The sequence below is a fragment of the Ranitomeya variabilis genome, chromosome 1, assembly GCF_051348905.1.
Source record: "Ranitomeya variabilis isolate aRanVar5 chromosome 1, aRanVar5.hap1, whole genome shotgun sequence".
In the NCBI taxonomy this organism is placed as follows: Eukaryota; Metazoa; Chordata; class Amphibia; order Anura; family Dendrobatidae; genus Ranitomeya; species Ranitomeya variabilis.
This window is the reverse complement of record NC_135232.1, coordinates 629,411,439-629,428,019: the sequence shown is the minus strand read 5'-3', so window position 1 is coordinate 629,428,019 and position 16,581 is coordinate 629,411,439. Positions and strand designations below refer to the sequence as shown.

Below are 16,581 nucleotides of genomic sequence, written 5' to 3'. Positions count from 1 at the left end.
TTTACCTGACATACAGCCCCATATCATCAATGACTGTGGAAATTTGCATGTTCTCTTCAGGTAGTCATCTTTATAAATCTCATTGGAACGGCACCAAACAAAAGTTCCAGCATCATCACCCTGCCCAATGCAGATTCGTGATTCATCACTGAATATGACTTTCATCCAGTCATCCACAGTCCACGATTGCTTTTCCTTAGCCCATTGTAACCTTGTTTTTTTCTGTTTAGGTGTTAATGATGGCTTTCGTTTAGCTTTTCTGCATGTAAATCCCATTTCCTTTAGGCGGTTTCTTACAGTTCGGTCACAGACGTTGACTCCAGTTTCCACTCATTCGTTCCTCATTTGTTTTGTTGTGCATTTCCTGTTTTGGAGACATATTGATTTAAGTTTCCGGTCTTGATGCTTTGATGTCTTCCTTGGTCTACCAGTATGTTTGCCTTTAACAACCTTCCCATGTTGTTTGTATTTGGTCCAGATTTTAGACACAGCTGACTGTGAACAACCAACATCTTTTGCAACATTGCGTGATGATTTACCCTCTTTTAAGAGTTTGATAATCCTCTCCTTTGTTTCAATTAACAACTCTCATGTTGGAGCCATGATTGATGTCAGTCCACTTGGTGCAACAGCTCTCCAAGGTGTAATCACTCCTTTTTACATGCAGTCTAATGAGCAGATCTAATTTGATGCAGATGTTATTTTTGGGTATGAAAATTTACAGGGTGATTCCAAAAGTTTTTCCTCAGAATTCAGTGATTCCATAATTTTCCACTATGCTTGGTTAAAAAAAGTAACCATTACTGACTGAGTTGAGTCGGCCGCCAGGGCCGTGGGGTACTCGGTACCGGGTCCTGTGTTCACAGGGGGATGTCACGGTGGCGACCGGGTCCGTGGCCCTGGGCGCCCATGTAAAAGGGAAATAAAATAAAGTTTGTGACGCCACCTGTGGTGTTCGGTCAGTAGTGGGACCGACGCTGCTTAAAGGGGTCCTCTGGGGTGATGGTATTGCAGCTAGATGGTAACACTTCCAACAGGTGAAGCGGAGTCCCCAGGGCTTCCCAAGTGTAGAGCATCGGTGGTGTAGTGGATGGTATTGTGAATAATGAGGACACAGGTTTGCAAGTCTTTACCTGGTTTACTGATGGTAGTAGTAGTCCTTAGTCCAGGGTACCAAGTGCAGGGTAGCTGTGGTCCGGCCGGCTTGGAGGCAATAAGAGATCCCTTTACCAGGTGAGGTCCGTAAGCCTTTCCTGCTAGTGCCATTAAAGGTGATTAGGTCCCTTGTTGTGAATTCTGCTCTTGGGCTCCCTCCGGTGGTTGTAAGTGGTAGCGCTGCTGTCTCTGAATCACAGCATTTATCAGGTGTGTTCACTTTTTGCAATTTGGACTGGGCTATTTAGTCTTGCTTCACCCTTTAGTCAGTGCCAGTTGTCCATTGTTCCTGGAGGATTCACATCCCTGCCTGGTCTCTTCTGCTTTGCAGTTCTTTTAAACAAAGATAAGTTCTGGCCTTGATTTTGCTGTCCACATGCTGTGGTCTTATTGTTCAGTTCTTTTCTATGTTTTGTCTTGTCCAGCTTGGTCTGTATAAGGATTTTTTTAGCCAAGCTGGTATCTCTGGAGATGCAGATATACCCTCCATATCTTTAGTTAGCTGTGGAGATTTTGTATTTTCTGTGGTGGATATTTTCTAGTGTTTTAATACTGACCGCATAGTACTCTGTCCTATCCTTTCTATTTAGCTAGAAGTGGCCTCCTTTGCTAAATTCTCATTTCAGTCTGTGTATGTTTTTTCCCTCTCCTCTCACAATCAATATTTGTGGGGGGCTGCCTATCCTTTGGGGATTTTCTCTGAGGCAAGATAGTTTTCCCTTTTCTATCTCTAGGGCTAATTAGTCCTCCGGCTGTGTCGAGATGTCTAGGGAGCGCTAGGTACATTCCACGGCTACTTCTAGTTGCGGTGTTAGGTTCAGGCTCTGCGGTCAGTACAGGTACCACCTTCTCCAGAGTACATCTCATGCTGCTCTTAGGCCACCAGATCATAACAGTCCCTGCTGCTTGAAGCTCAGTGCAAGTCCCCTCTCTCCTGTCCTAAGACAGCTGTCTGTATGATAGTCAGTTTGAGCCTATTTATAGGATCTCTTAGATGACCCGGCTCCCACAGTTACTGCTTCACCCCAGACTTGTTACGGGCAATTGACACGGATTCGTCCAGACCAAGGACCTAACTCCTCATGAGTTTCCTAAGCCTATACCCATAATTGCTATAGATTCTGCACCCCGAATTCAAGGGCATTTCATGCAGGTCATTCAGGATATACAATCATTGCCGAAAGTGCTGGCATCCTTGAAATTGTTCTAGAAAATGGTATTTTTCCAGAGAATGATTGCAGTTACAAATGTTTTCTTATACACATTTATTTCTTTTGTGTTATTGGAACAACACACACAAAAAAAAACATAAAAAAGGCAAATTGGACATAATTTCACACAAAACTGCAAAAACAGACAGGAAAAACTTGTTAGCACCCTCAATTTATATTTGGTTGCACACCCTTTAGAATAAATAACTGCAATCAATCACTTCCTATAACCATAAACAAGCTTCTAACAACTCTCAAATGGAGTATCCAGAGCCCTGTTGCAGACTTACAGGAGGAGTCTGTGCACGTGTTACAGAAGGACAGAGAGTAAGGAGCGCTGAGGTGAACTTACCTGCCGAAGCGCAGGAACTGAAACACGTGACCTCCGGGTAAGTGGACTGAGGCGAAGCCAGATGCCGAGTGGCAGCGGTGACCGGCAGAGCCGGAGAGTAGTCTGAATGTGCCAAAGTCAAGCCGGGAGATCGATGGAGTGCCAAAACGGTGAGACGTAAGCGTGATCGGGACATAGCAAAAGGACGGGGAGCAGAAGGTAGCGGTGCAGTGCAAATGGGACAGACAGGAGGGAAGTTAGAGTACCAAGCCGAAGGTCAGAACCAGAGACAGACATTTAGCACAGAGTCACAAGGCAAAGCACAGAATGAGAAATAGGCCGAGTCATACCCAAGAAAGCAATCAGACTAAACACTATGCAAGCACACCAGGGGGTCAGACACACAGCCAAGACCGATGTATCACTGACAAGGATCCCCAGATGAAGGCGGGCAAATATAGCCCTCCCCAAACCAGAAGGAGGCTATACAAATTAACCCCATGATGGAAGGGAAGGAACCCTGTCAACAACCATGACATGGAGCACTCTTTTTTTGCAAACTGCTCCAGGTCTCTCATATTTGAAGGCATATAATATAAATAAGAATATAAAATATATAAAAAGAATATAAAAAACGTAGAGTGGGACTGCCCCATTATGAGAATGCCGTGACGTGGCGGGGTGGCTCAAAGAATTGATCAATTGTTTGCTAAATGTCTTATTTTTTAAATACAGTTAGAAATCAATATGTGCATGTGCACTTTATGTTTTGCGTTCTGACCATAAGCAGCGCTGGCTTCTCCCCTTTTATACAAATTAACCCCATGAGGGCAGGGAAGGAACCCTGTCAACAACCATAACATGGAGCACTCTTTTTGCAAACTGCTCCAGGTCTCTCATATTTGAAGGCACCTTCTACCAACAGCAATTTTAAGATCTCATCTCTCCACAGGTGTTCAATGGGATTTAAATCCAGACTTATTCCTGGCCACTTCAGAACTCTCCAGTGCTTTTGTTTCCATCCATTTGTTGGTGTTTTTTGAAGTATGTTTGGGGTCATTGTCCTGCTGTAAGACGCAAACCCAGCTTTCTGACACTGGGCACTACATTGCAACCCAAAATCCTTTGGTAATGTTCAGATTTCATAATGCCATGCACATAGTCAAGGCACCCAGTGCCAGAGGCAGCAAAACAGCCACAAAATATGTTTGAACCTCCACCATATTTGACTGTAGGCTCTGTGTTCTTTTCTTTGTATCCCAATTCCTTTTTTGGTAAACTGTAGATTGATGTGCTTTAACAAAAAGCTCTATCTTGATCTAATCTGTCCACAAGATGCTTTCCCAGAAGGATTTTGGTTTACTCGCATACATTTTGGCAAAGTGAAGTCTAACTTTTGTATGTGTCAGCAGTGGGGTTCTCCTGGGTCTCCTGCCATAGCATTTTGTCGGATAGTTTGCAATTACACTGATTAGCTCTGAGCCTGCAGGTCAGCTTGAATGTTTTTGGTTCTTGATTTTGTCTGCCTATCCACCATTTAGGGTACCGTCTCAGCAACTTTCCAACGATCACGACCAGCGATACGACCTGGCCGTGATCGTTGGAAAGTCCTTGTGTGGTCGCTGGAGAGCTGTCACACAGACAGCTCTCCAGCGACCAACGATGCCGAAGTACCCGGGTAACCAGGGTAAACATCGGGTTACTAAGCGCAGGGCCGCGCTTAGTAACCCGATGTTTACCCTGGTTACCATTGTAAATGTAAAAAAAAAAAACACATACTCACATTCCGGTGCCTGTCACGTACCCGGGCGTTCGCTTCCCTGCACTCCTCCTGCATCCTGTGTAAGCGCGGCCGTAAAGCAGAGCGGTGACGTCACCGCTGTGCTCTGATGTACGGCCGGCCGGCGCTGACACAGGATGCAGGAGGAGTGCAGGGAAGCGAACGCCCGGGGACGTGACAGGCACCAGAATGTAAGTATGTAGTGGTTTTTTTTTTTACATTTACAATGGTAACCAGGGTAAACATCGGGTTACTAAGCGCGGCCCTGCGCTTAGTAACCCAATGTTTACCCTGGTTATAAGCGAACACATCGCTGGATCGGTGTCACACACGCCGATGCAGCGATGTCAGCGGGTGATCCAGCGACGAAATAAAGTTTCAAACGATCTGCTATGACGTACGATTCTCAGCGGGGTCCCTGATCGCAGTAGCGTGTCAGACACAGCGAGATCATAACTATATCGCTGGAACGTCACGGATCGTGCCGTCGTAGCGACCAAAGTGCCACTGTGAGACGGTACCCTTAGACTATCCTGCGTTGCAACCTTTCATAAATTTTTCTCCGCCGTCCATGTCCAGGGAGATTATCTACTGTGCCATGGGTTGTAAACTTCTTGATTATGTTGTGCACCATGGATAAAGGAACATCAAGATCTCTGGGGATAGACTTGTAATCTTGAGATTGTTAATATTTTTAAACAATTTTGGTTCTCTGTGTATATAAGGTGATGGGTGTGGGGGGTCCTATAATAACAATATAGGAGACACATTGGATTGTAAGGGGCTTCTGTGTATATGAAGTGATGGGTGTGGGGGTCCTATAATAATATAGGAGACACATTGGATTGTAAGGGGCTTCTGTGTATATGAAGTGATGGGTGTGGGGGTCCTATAATAATATAGGAGACACATTGGATTATAAGGGGCTTCTGTGTATATGGGGTGTGGGGGTCCTATAATAATATAGGAGACACATTGGATTGTAAGGGGCTTCTGTGTATAGGAAGTGATGGGTGTGGGGGTCCTATAATAACAATATCGGAGACACATTGCATTATAAGGGGCTTCTGTGTATATAAGGTGATGGGTGTGGGGTCCTATAATAATTATATAGGAGACACATTGGATTATAAGGGGCTTCTGCGTATATGGGGTAATGGGTGTGGGGGTCCTATAATAATATAGGAGACACTTTGGATTATAAGTGGCTTCTGTGTATATAGGGTGATGGCTGTGAGGGTCCTATAATAACAATATAGGAGACACATTGGATTATAAGGGGCTTCTGTGTATATGGGGTGATGGGTGTGGGGGTCCTATAATAACAATATAGGAGACACATTGGATTATAAGGGGCTTCTGTGTATATGGGGTGATGGGTGTGGGGGTCCTATAATAACAATATAGGAGACACATTGGATTATAAGGGGCTTCTGTGTATATGGGGTGATGGGTGTGCGGGTCCTATAATAACAATATAGGAGACACATTGGATTATAGGAGGTCCTGCGTATAAGGGGTGATGGGTGTGGGGGTCCTATCATCTCTAACAATTTGCGGTCTCAGATCCCTCACATTTATTCCCTCCATAGACTTTATTACACAATATTATCTGGCATCTCATTGGCTGCAGGGCACAGAATGCTGTGACATCACAGGACCGGCGCCATGGTCACCTCTTATGACATCATGAAGGATATAAGAGCAGCCGCTGGCCCAGAACTCCGCTGAGGGTTATAGTAGAGCGGAGAGTGAGTATGCCTGTCTTCTCCTCTTGTTCTGTTCTTATTATTTCCCATCTCTAGAACTTTCTGATTTCTTATGACGAGCTTCCTCTACTTCCCAATTCTCATCTCCCATAATTACTAATGAGGAAACCTTCTATTTGTTAATGAGCCTGTTATGGCGATATTTCCTATTGATAACATTGGTATTTAGGATCCGGCAATTTCTAAGGAAACTTCTCTCTTTGTCCCATTCAGGATTTGACGTTTATTTGTTGGAGAGAGAATCGAAGAACAAATGATGTAAGTGGAGATAAGCGGCGTCCTGTAATGGGGATAGTGAGTGTAATGCCGCCTGTGTAGTGTAATGATGTAAGTGGAGATAAGCGGCGTCCAGTAATGGGGATAGGGAGTGTAATGCCGCCTGCGTAGTGTAATGATGTAAGTGGAGATAAGCGGCGTCCTTTAATGGGGATAGGGAGTGTAATGCCGCCTACGTAGTGTAATGATGAGCGTCTGCTGCCTGATGGCCGCTCTTTAACCTCGGCCAAATGCGCGGACCCATCAGGTTGCTGCGATTACGGCGATAATCAGCCCGATCCTATCACATGAGAGAATCTACAGTCGTGTGACGTCGGCATTAAAGGGAATCTATCGCCAGGTTTTCGCTCCCTCATCTAAAAGTAACGATTCCAGCAATGTGTCACTTACTGGGCTGCTTGCTGAGGTTTTAATAAAATCCCTGTTTTCTCTGCTGCACATCCGGCAGTTCTATGAATGCTGAGCTCTGTACAACCCGCTCACACCACTGATTGGCAGCTTTCTGTGTGCACTGTGCATAGGCAGAAAGCTGCCAGACAGGGGTGGGTGCAGAGTTACACAGAGATCACGAATGTGGAGGACTACATGGCAGCAGATTTAGTAGTCCTCTAGTGATACTCTCCTGCTGATAAAACACTGATTTTTTGAACGTACAGCAAGCAGCACAATAAGTGACATCTTGCTGGAATCATGATCTCTGCCCATATATCATGCTAACCCCATATTAAATGGCAAAAAAATTGCTGAAAGATTCCCTTTATCAGTGGGAGATAGTAAATGTAAAACTGTTGGTAAAGAAAGTCCCTAGAGTGGAGGAGATAGGGATGAATTGGCCACGTTTGTCCTGGTCACTAATACTGGGAAAATCTTAATAATTGCTGGCATTTGTACATTTCAATATAAGATATAGTTTCCATGTACAATAGGGAGAAGTACATCGAGTTCATGAAAGAAAAAATTGAAGAGAAAAACATCTTCCTGGACAAAATCGATCAGACTCTGTTGTAAGTGCTGAGATTTATTGGCTTCTATCTAGGTTTCTTCAAGCCCCTTATGATGAGCGCCCCCTAGTGGCGGCTGCAGGCAGACACAACGGGACCTTTAAAGAGTTACCGTCTGATTGATTTTTATTTCAGAAATCAATAGTTCACGACAAATGATGCAACTTTATATTATGTCTTATCAGCAAAATCTGCTTCTTTCTCCTCCTGGATGGACTCTTCACTCCCAATTCATGGGACAAAGGCCCATATATTTTTTTCTGCACGGGCACCATATATTATTCTGCACGGGGCCCATATATTATTCTGCATGGGGCCCATATACTATTCTACACGGGCCCCATATATTATTCTGCACAGGGTTCATATATTATTCTGCATGGGCCCCATATATAATTCTGCACAGGGACCATATATTATACTGCACGGGCCCCATATATTGTCCTTCACGGGCCCATATATTATTCTGCATAGGGCCCCATATATTATTCTGCACGGGCCCCATATATAATTCTGCACGGGGACCATATATTATACTGCACGGGCCCCGTATATTGTTCTTCACGGGCCCATATATTATTCTGCACTGGGCCCATATATTATTCTGCACGGGGCCCATATATTATTCTGCACTGGGCCCATAGATTATTCGGCACGGGCCCCATATATAATTCTGCACAGGGACCATATATTATACTGCACGGGCCCCATATATTGTTCTTCACGGGCCCATATATTATTCTGCACAGGGCCCCATATATTATTCTGCACGGGGCCCATATATTATTCTGCACTGGGCCCATATATTATTCTGCACGGGGCCCATATATTATTCTGCACTGGGCCCATAGATTATTCTGCACTGGGCCCCATATATTATTCTTCACGGGGCCCATATATTATTCTGCACGGGGCCCATATATTATTCTGCAAAGGGCGCATACATTATTCTGCACGGGGACCATATATTATTCCACACGGGGTTCATATATTATTCTGCATGGGCCCCATATATAATTCTGCACGGGGACCATATATTATACTGCACGGGCCCCATATATTGTTCTTCACGGGCCCATATATTATTCTGCATAGGGCCCCATATATTATTCTGCACGGGCCCCATATATAATTCTGCACGAGGACCATATATTATACTGCACGGGCCCCGTATATTGTTCTTCACGGGCCCATATATTATTCTGCACTGGGCCCATATATTATTCTGCACGGGGCCCATATATTATTCTGCACTGGGCCCATAGATTATTCGGCACGGGCCCCATATATAATTCTGCACAGGGACCATATATTATACTGCACGGGCCCCATATATTGTTCTTCACGGGCCCATATATTATTCTGCACAGGGCCCCATATATTATTCTGCACGGGGCCCATATATTATTCTGCACTGGGCCCATATATTATTCTGCACGGGGCCCATATATTATTCTGCACTGGGCCCATAGATTATTCTGCACTGGGCCCCATATATTATTCTTCACGGGGCCCATATATTATTCTGCACGGGGCCCATATATTATTCTGCAAAGGGCGCATACATTATTCTGCACGGGGACCATATATTATTCCACACGGGGTTCATATATTATTCTGCATGGGCCCCATATATAATTCTGCACGGGGACCATATATTATACTGCATGGGGACCATATATTATTCCACACGGGGCCCATATATTATTCTGCAGGGGCCCCATATACTATTCTGCACGGGCCCATATATTATTCTACACGGAGCCCATATATTATTCTGCACAGGGCTCATATATTATTCTGCACGGGGCCCATATATTATTCTGCACGGGACCCATATATTATTCTGCACGGCCCCATATATTATTCTGCATGGGGCCCATATATTATTCTGTAGGGGCCCTATATATTCTGCACGGGGCCCATATATTATTCTGCACAGGGCTCATATATTATTCTGCACGGGGCCCATATATTATTCTGCACGGGACCCATATATTATTCTGCACGGCCCCATATATTATTCTGCATGGGGCCCATATATTATTCTGTAGGGGCCCTATATATTCTGCACGGGGCCCATATATTATTCTGCACGGGGCCAATATATTATTCTGCACGGGGCCCATATATCATTCTGCATGGGCCACATATATGTACACATGAGGAATAACACTATTTCTGGCCATTAGATGACTTGTGTACCATAATTTTCACCTGTGTTCTCTGATTATCAGTTGTCTGTGATCTAGTGGGCAGAGACTCGCTGTTATGTCTCCTATACACTGTACAGATACATAGGGAATCCTGATCTTTTTCTCTGCGTAACACGTATATAGAAGTATCAGCAGCATGGATGACATTACATAGCAGTACTCAACAGTCTAGCTGTGAATCCAGCTCTTGGATCTGACAGTAGCACTATGTTTCTGTGTCTCTCACTTCCTGTGTTCTCACTCTGCCCTTCACTCCTCCCTCTACACAGACTATGATAGGCAGTGTATTCAGACAGAGAGCTGTCAGTCCATCTTGCTTTAACCAGGATAGATGTAACCTGTATTTATCTCTTCAGAGTAGACAGTGAGGTCAGGAGGAGGGGGAGGAGAAGTGGCTCATAAGTGGAGAAGGATGCTTCTTATATTTGCTTGTACTATTGAATTTCTGACCATTTCTCACAAGTTGATGCACCTTCCTTGTATAATAGTGAGGACCTCACTGAGGATATGGAGATTCTGACGCAGAGAGAAGGAGAACTGATGAAAGAACTGATAGAGAAGAACATCGTGACGATGTAAGTGCAGAGAATTACTGATCTCATAGAAGAAACCTTATAAATGACTCCACGATGTAGATGTTCCCTTCTCCCCAATGTGTGATCACTGTATTCAGGGGAGATAATAGAAAACCTGTGTGCACATTACATATATATACACACACACACACACACACACACACACACACACACACACACACACACACACACACACACACACACACACACACACACACACACACACACACACACACACACACACACAGCGGCCATTACTTGGGGGCCACATGAGACAGATTCTATGTGCAAAGATGCCAAAGTGTTTTTTATGGGTTACAGACATTAGATGAATTGTTATGTGACTTATTAACTACAGGTAAGAAAAAGAGAAAAATGAGCCAATATCTTGAAGGGAACCTGTCACCTGAAGAACGCTATTAACCTGCCGATATGGGGTTAATCCGCAGGTTAATAGCGTTATGGACCTGCCCGGTGCCGGCACTTGGAGCCCCTCTGCTGGGAAGAAATTTACTTTATTCCCCACAAAAGCAATTGGCTTCCAGTCATAGAGGTGGTGCCGACGCGGTTTATGTCACAAACTGATCCCCCGCCGGTGCCGCACCAATCCTGAGCCAGTGTCAGTCAGTACGGTAGGCACAATTACAGCTGCTCTCTATAAACAGAGCGGTGACTGATCCCCCGCCGGTGCCGCACCAATCCTGAGCCAGTGTCAGTCAGTACAGGAGGTACAATTACAGCTGCTCTCCATAAACAGAGCGGTGACTGATCCCCCGCCGATGTCTCCCCAATCCTGAGCCAGTGTCAGTACAGGGGACACAGATACAGCTGCTCTCTACACAGAGCGGTGACTGATTTTTCATCAGTGCTACCACAATCCTGAGCCAGTGTCAGACAGTACAGGGGTTACAGCAGCTGTCTATACAGAGAGCGGTGATTGATACTTCACCGGTGCAGCGCCAATCCTGAGCCAGTACAGGGGGCGCGGTTACAGCCACTGTCTATACACAGAGCGGTGACTGATCACCCACTAGTGCCACCCCAATCCTGAGTCAGTTTCAGTCAGTACATGGGACAAAGTTACAGCTGCTCTCTACACAGAGCGGTGACTGATTTTTCGCCAGTGCCACCCCAATCCTGAGCCAGTGTCAGACAGTACAGAGGATCTGGTTACAACCGCTGTCTATACAGAGAGCGGTGATTGATCCTTCACCAGTGCAGCGCCAATACTGAGCCAGTGTCAGACAGTACCGAGTATGCGGTAACAGCTGCTGTCTGTACAGAGAGTGGTGATTGATCCTCCACCGGTGCGGCACCAATCCTGAGCCAATGTCAGTCAGTACAGGGGGCTCGGTTACAGCCGCTTTCTATACACAGAGCGGTGACTGATCACCCACTAGTGCCGCCCCAATCCTGAGTCAGTGTGAGTCAGTACATGGGACAAAGTTACAGCTGCTCTCTACACAGAGCGGTGACTGATTTTTCGCCAGTGCCACCCCAATCCTGAGCCAGTGTCAGACAGTACAGAGGACGTGGTTACAGCCACTGTCTATACAGAGAGCGGTTATTGATCCTTTACCAGTGCAGCGCCAATACTGAGCCAGTGTCAGACAGTACCGAGGACGCGGATACAGCTGCTGTCTATACAGAGAGTGGTGATTGATCCTCCACCGGTGCGGCACCAATCCTGAGCCAGTGTCACTCAGTACAGGGGGTGCGGTTACAGCCGCTCTCTATACACAGAGCGGTGACTGATCACCCACCAGTGCCGCCCCAATCCTGAGCCAGTGTCAGTCAGTACAGAGGACATAGTTACAGCCGCTCTCTATACATAGATGAGTGATTGATCCCCCGCCACTGCAGCCCCAATCCTGAGCCAGTGTCAGTCAGTACAGGGGGCATGGTTTCAGCTGCTCTCTATACACAGAGCGGTGACTGATCTCCCGCCGATGCTTCCCCAATCCTGGGCCAGTGTCAGTCAGTACAGGGGACGCAGGTACAGCCACTCTCTATACACAGAGTGGTGATTGATCCCCAACCGGTACCGCCCCAATCCTGAGCCAGTGTCACTACAGGGGACGCGTTTACAGCCGCTCTCTATACACAGAGCAGTGACTGATCTCCCACCGCTGCCTCCCCAATCCTGAGCCAGTGTCAGTCAGTACAGAGTATGAGATTTCAGAAAATGTCCCTGTCATTATATCACTGAATAAGTCTGGGATAGACGTATATGAGAAGTGAATAATTTGGGCAGATGGACCATGAGGTCTATTTATGCCGCCAGCCTTCTAAGTGTCTTCTGTCCATATACAGGGAGCGCCATCTAGTGGTAGCTTAATGAAGAAAAATTTTATCATTTGTGTGACGTAGATGTAAAATGTTGGGAAAGTATTTTGGATGGAGGCCGAGGGGCAGAAATTGTTCACTAATGCACCTCAAATTGCTGATATGTCTACACTTACATAAGAGATGATGATATATTTTCCTTGTACAACAGATGGGACATTAAACAACTAATACAAGAGAAAATAGAAAAAGAGGAGAAAGAGGTGACCTTGATGGAGGAAACTTTGTAAGTGCTTTTTCTTCAGGTAGAGTTGATATGAACCTGTTGGCACATACTATAAATCTGTCTACACTGATAGTTGTCAGTCGGTGGGTGAAAGTCATTTCTAAGTCTAGGAGGTTTATAAGACATGATTTAGAGGAAGTTTATACATTTGACTGTTTAATATGGGCCCCAGGAGAAATAAAGCACGACTAGCACTTTTCTATGGCTCCTTTAAGACAGAAGTTATAATTCTCACTATGTACACTTTCTACAGCATACCTTTGTCTAGGATCCTGGATCTGGGAGCTGACTCAGGAGGTTGGCACGTGTCCAATCTGTATCCTCATAAATATGGCTGAATGCGTAGCGGAGCAGAGAGTCGTCAGCTCCCCGCACCACCATACAGCCTGTGCTCCCTGCGCTGTCTAAGGTCTGGTGCCGCATACATAATGATGGCACTAGATCCTGCTTATAGCGTCCGGCCATACACAGCACAGAACAGAGCAGCCTGTAGATTCAGGCTCATCATGGGCTCTACGATTTGGGAGGTTTGTGTTTTTTTTCACTATTGCACTATTCTGAGTGTGGTGAGGTGGGCACCAGGGTGGGCATTCTGAGGCATTGTACTGAGTGTGAAAGAGTACCTTGGGGCATTATACTGTGTGTGGGTGCAACTTTTTGTGGCCTCATGTGTTTCACTAGGAATTTTTGGCTCTTTCTTGGATGCATTATCCTGTCAAGTATGCTAGCTTATCAATCTCCATGTACAACCTCTTTATAACATGTGGTGGGTTCCTGGTGTCAATTTTTTGGTTTCCCACTTTTTAATAACCTTGTCTTTTTGGTTCTTTTTTTGTCAATAAAATTTTTTATTTTTTATTATGATTGGTTCCTGTGTACATTTTTTATTTTTCTGATGTTATCACTTATCGTGTAGGGAGGTGACTACTTTTTTTCACAGGAGAACCCTTGTAAGTGCATCGCTGCCGCTGTGTTCCAAGTATCTAATCTCTAATGGAAATAAAGAATCGTGTTCCAAGTATCTAATCTCTAATGGAAACAAAGAATCTTCTCCTAATTAATATCAGAGAGAACAAATGACAGCAACACACAACACAATCCACTATACCAAGACCAATAATACCATATAAAGGGAAGAAATACCGCCACACCATGACCAGACCACATATTACCATCACATAGTGACCGAATAATACTACATACAAGGAACAAATACCGCCACACCATGACCAGATCACATGTTACCACCACAGTGACAATATAATACCACATACAAGCAACAAATACCAACACCCCATGACCAGACCACATATTACTACCAAATAGTGGCTGAATAATACTTCATACAAGGGACAAATACCGCCACACCATGACCAGACCACATATTACCACCACATAGTGACCAAATAAAATGACATATTACCAGCATATAGGGACCAAATAATGCCACATACAAAGAGACATACTGCAACACTGTGACCAGAACCACAAATTATCACCACTTAGTGACTGAATACTACAATAAAGATTATGAATACAAACCACAATACTAACAACACTTATTACCACCAGTAACATTATACACAGGAGAACTGTATATAGTGTCAGTGTGCAGGTAATACAGTGATCATCAGTGATATTATACACAGGAGATCTGTATACAATGTCTTGCTACAGAGCAGTGATGTTTTTGGCTTTTCGCTTGGCAACACGGTCCGTGTTGCCAAGCGAAAAGCCAAAAACATCACTGCTCTAGAGGAGATCTGCATGGAGGAATGGGCCAACATACCAACAACAGTGTGTGGCAACCTTGTGAAGACTTACAGAAAACGTTTGACTTCTGTCATTGCCAACAAAGGATATATTACAAAGTATTGAGATGAAATTTTGTTTCTGACCAAATACTTATTTTCCACCATAAAATGCAAATAAAATGATAAAAAAACAGACAATGTGATTTTCTGGATTTTTTTTTCTCAGTTTGTCTCCCATAGTTGAGGTCTACCTATGATGTAAATTACAGACGCCTCTCATCTTTTTAAGTGGTGGAACTTGCACTATTGCTGACTGACTAAATACTTTTTTGCCCCACTGTAATTCCACATGTGTTAATTCATAGTTTTGATGCCTTCAGTGTGAATGTACAATTTTCATAGTCATGAAAATACAGAAAAATCTTTAAATGAGAAGGTGTGTCCAAACTTTTGGTCTGTACTGTATACTGCTCAAAAAAATAAAGGGAACACTAAAATCCCACATCCTAGATATCACTGAATGAAATATTCCAGTTGTAAATATTCATTACATAGTGGAATGTGTTGAGAACAATAAAACCTAAAAATGATCAATGTAAAGCTCAACTAATATCCCACAGAGGTCTGGAGTTGGAATGATGCTCAAAATCAAAGTGGAAAATGAAGTTACAGGCTGATCCAACTTCAGTGGAAATACCTCAAGACAAGGAAATGATGCTCAATAGTGTGTGTGCCCTCCATGTGCCTATATGATCTCCCTACAACGCCTGGGCATGCTCCTGAGGGATCTCCTCCCAGACCTGGACTAAAGCATCTGCCAACTAATAGACAGTCTGTTGTGCAACATGACGTTGGTGGATGGTGCGGGATATGATGTCCCACATGTGTTCAATAGGATTCCGGTCTGGGGAATGGGCGGGCCAGTCCGTAGCTTCAATGCCTTCATCTTGCAGGAACTGCTGACACACTCCAGCCACATGAGTTCTGGCATTGTCCTGAATTAGGAGGAACCCAGGGCAAACCGCACCAGCATATGGTCACACAAAGGGTCCGAGGATCTCATCTCTAGTCTGTTGTTTAAGTGTTCCCTTCTTTATTTTTTTGAGCAGTGTTGTATACATCATATAGGTGATTATGCTGGATATACATTATATACAGGGCCGTATTTGCCACTAGGCACTTGAGGGCACGTGCCTAGGGCGGGGACAATGCAGGGGGCGGCACCTGAGCCAGGTTTGTTTTTGTTTTTTGTTCTTTTTATAAGTCCTGGGTCACCTCCCGACCGACCAACCCCCCCCCCCGCCCCCCTGCGCACCCCCCGTGCACCCCCCCGACCGCCTGCCTCCCACCCACCCTCCTTGAAGACGATACTCACCCTGCTCCAGTGATGCCTGGTCTCGGTGTACACAGCTCGTCCTGAATGAGCGGTCACGTGGTACCGCTCATTAAGGTCATGAATATGCGCATATTCATGACCTTAATGAGCAGTATCACATGACCGCTCACGCAGGAAGAAGGTTCTGCGCCGGGAGTCAGGACAGAGCGAGAGGGATGTCTGTGCGGCCGCGCGGTGTGGGACAGGTGAGTATGAGGGAAGGGGGACGGGGGGATGAAGGAGGACATAAGCCGGCGCGCCATGCAAGATGGGAGCAGGAGCGGGAGCGGCGGGGTGGAGAGATAAGCCATGCATTCAGGGGGGGAATATGAGCCATGCATTCAGGGGGGGAATTTGAGCCATGCATTCAGGGGGGGAATATGAGCCATGCATTCAGGGGGGGGAATATGAGCCATGTATGTGGGATGGGAGGGAGATGAGCCATGCATACAGGAGGGGTGGTCATTATACAGTATTGAGCATCATGTGGGATCATTATACAGTATGGAGAACTGTGTGTGGCCATTATACAGTATGGAGCACTGTGTGGCCATTATACAGTATGG

General features: G+C 45.2%; 1 protein-coding gene across 1 annotated transcript; it reads left to right on the top strand.

The window, feature by feature from the left end:
* The first annotated feature begins 6,459 nt into the window (after window positions 1-6,459).
* LOC143812763 (uncharacterized) lies at window positions 6,460-13,981 on the top strand. The gene is made up of 5 exons (XM_077293335.1): window positions 6,460-6,504; window positions 7,449-7,526; window positions 10,228-10,314; window positions 12,812-12,886; window positions 13,140-13,981. The coding sequence occupies exons 1-5, from the start codon at window positions 6,500-6,502 to the stop codon at window positions 13,222-13,224; spliced, it is 330 nt and encodes a 109-aa protein (XP_077149450.1). The 5' UTR covers window positions 6,460-6,499; the 3' UTR covers window positions 13,225-13,981.
* Window positions 13,982-16,581: the final 2,600 nt, after the last annotated feature.

Excerpts from the sequence above, each read along its gene's own strand:
- LOC143812763 (XM_077293335.1), top strand. Across the intron at positions 7,527-10,227 it reads AAAATCGATCAGACTCTGTT|TGAGGACCTCACTGAGGATA; the intron begins GTAAGTGCTGAG and ends CTTGTATAATAG. Across the intron at positions 12,887-13,139 it reads ACCTTGATGGAGGAAACTTT|CATACCTTTGTCTAGGATCC; the intron begins GTAAGTGCTTTT and ends CACTTTCTACAG.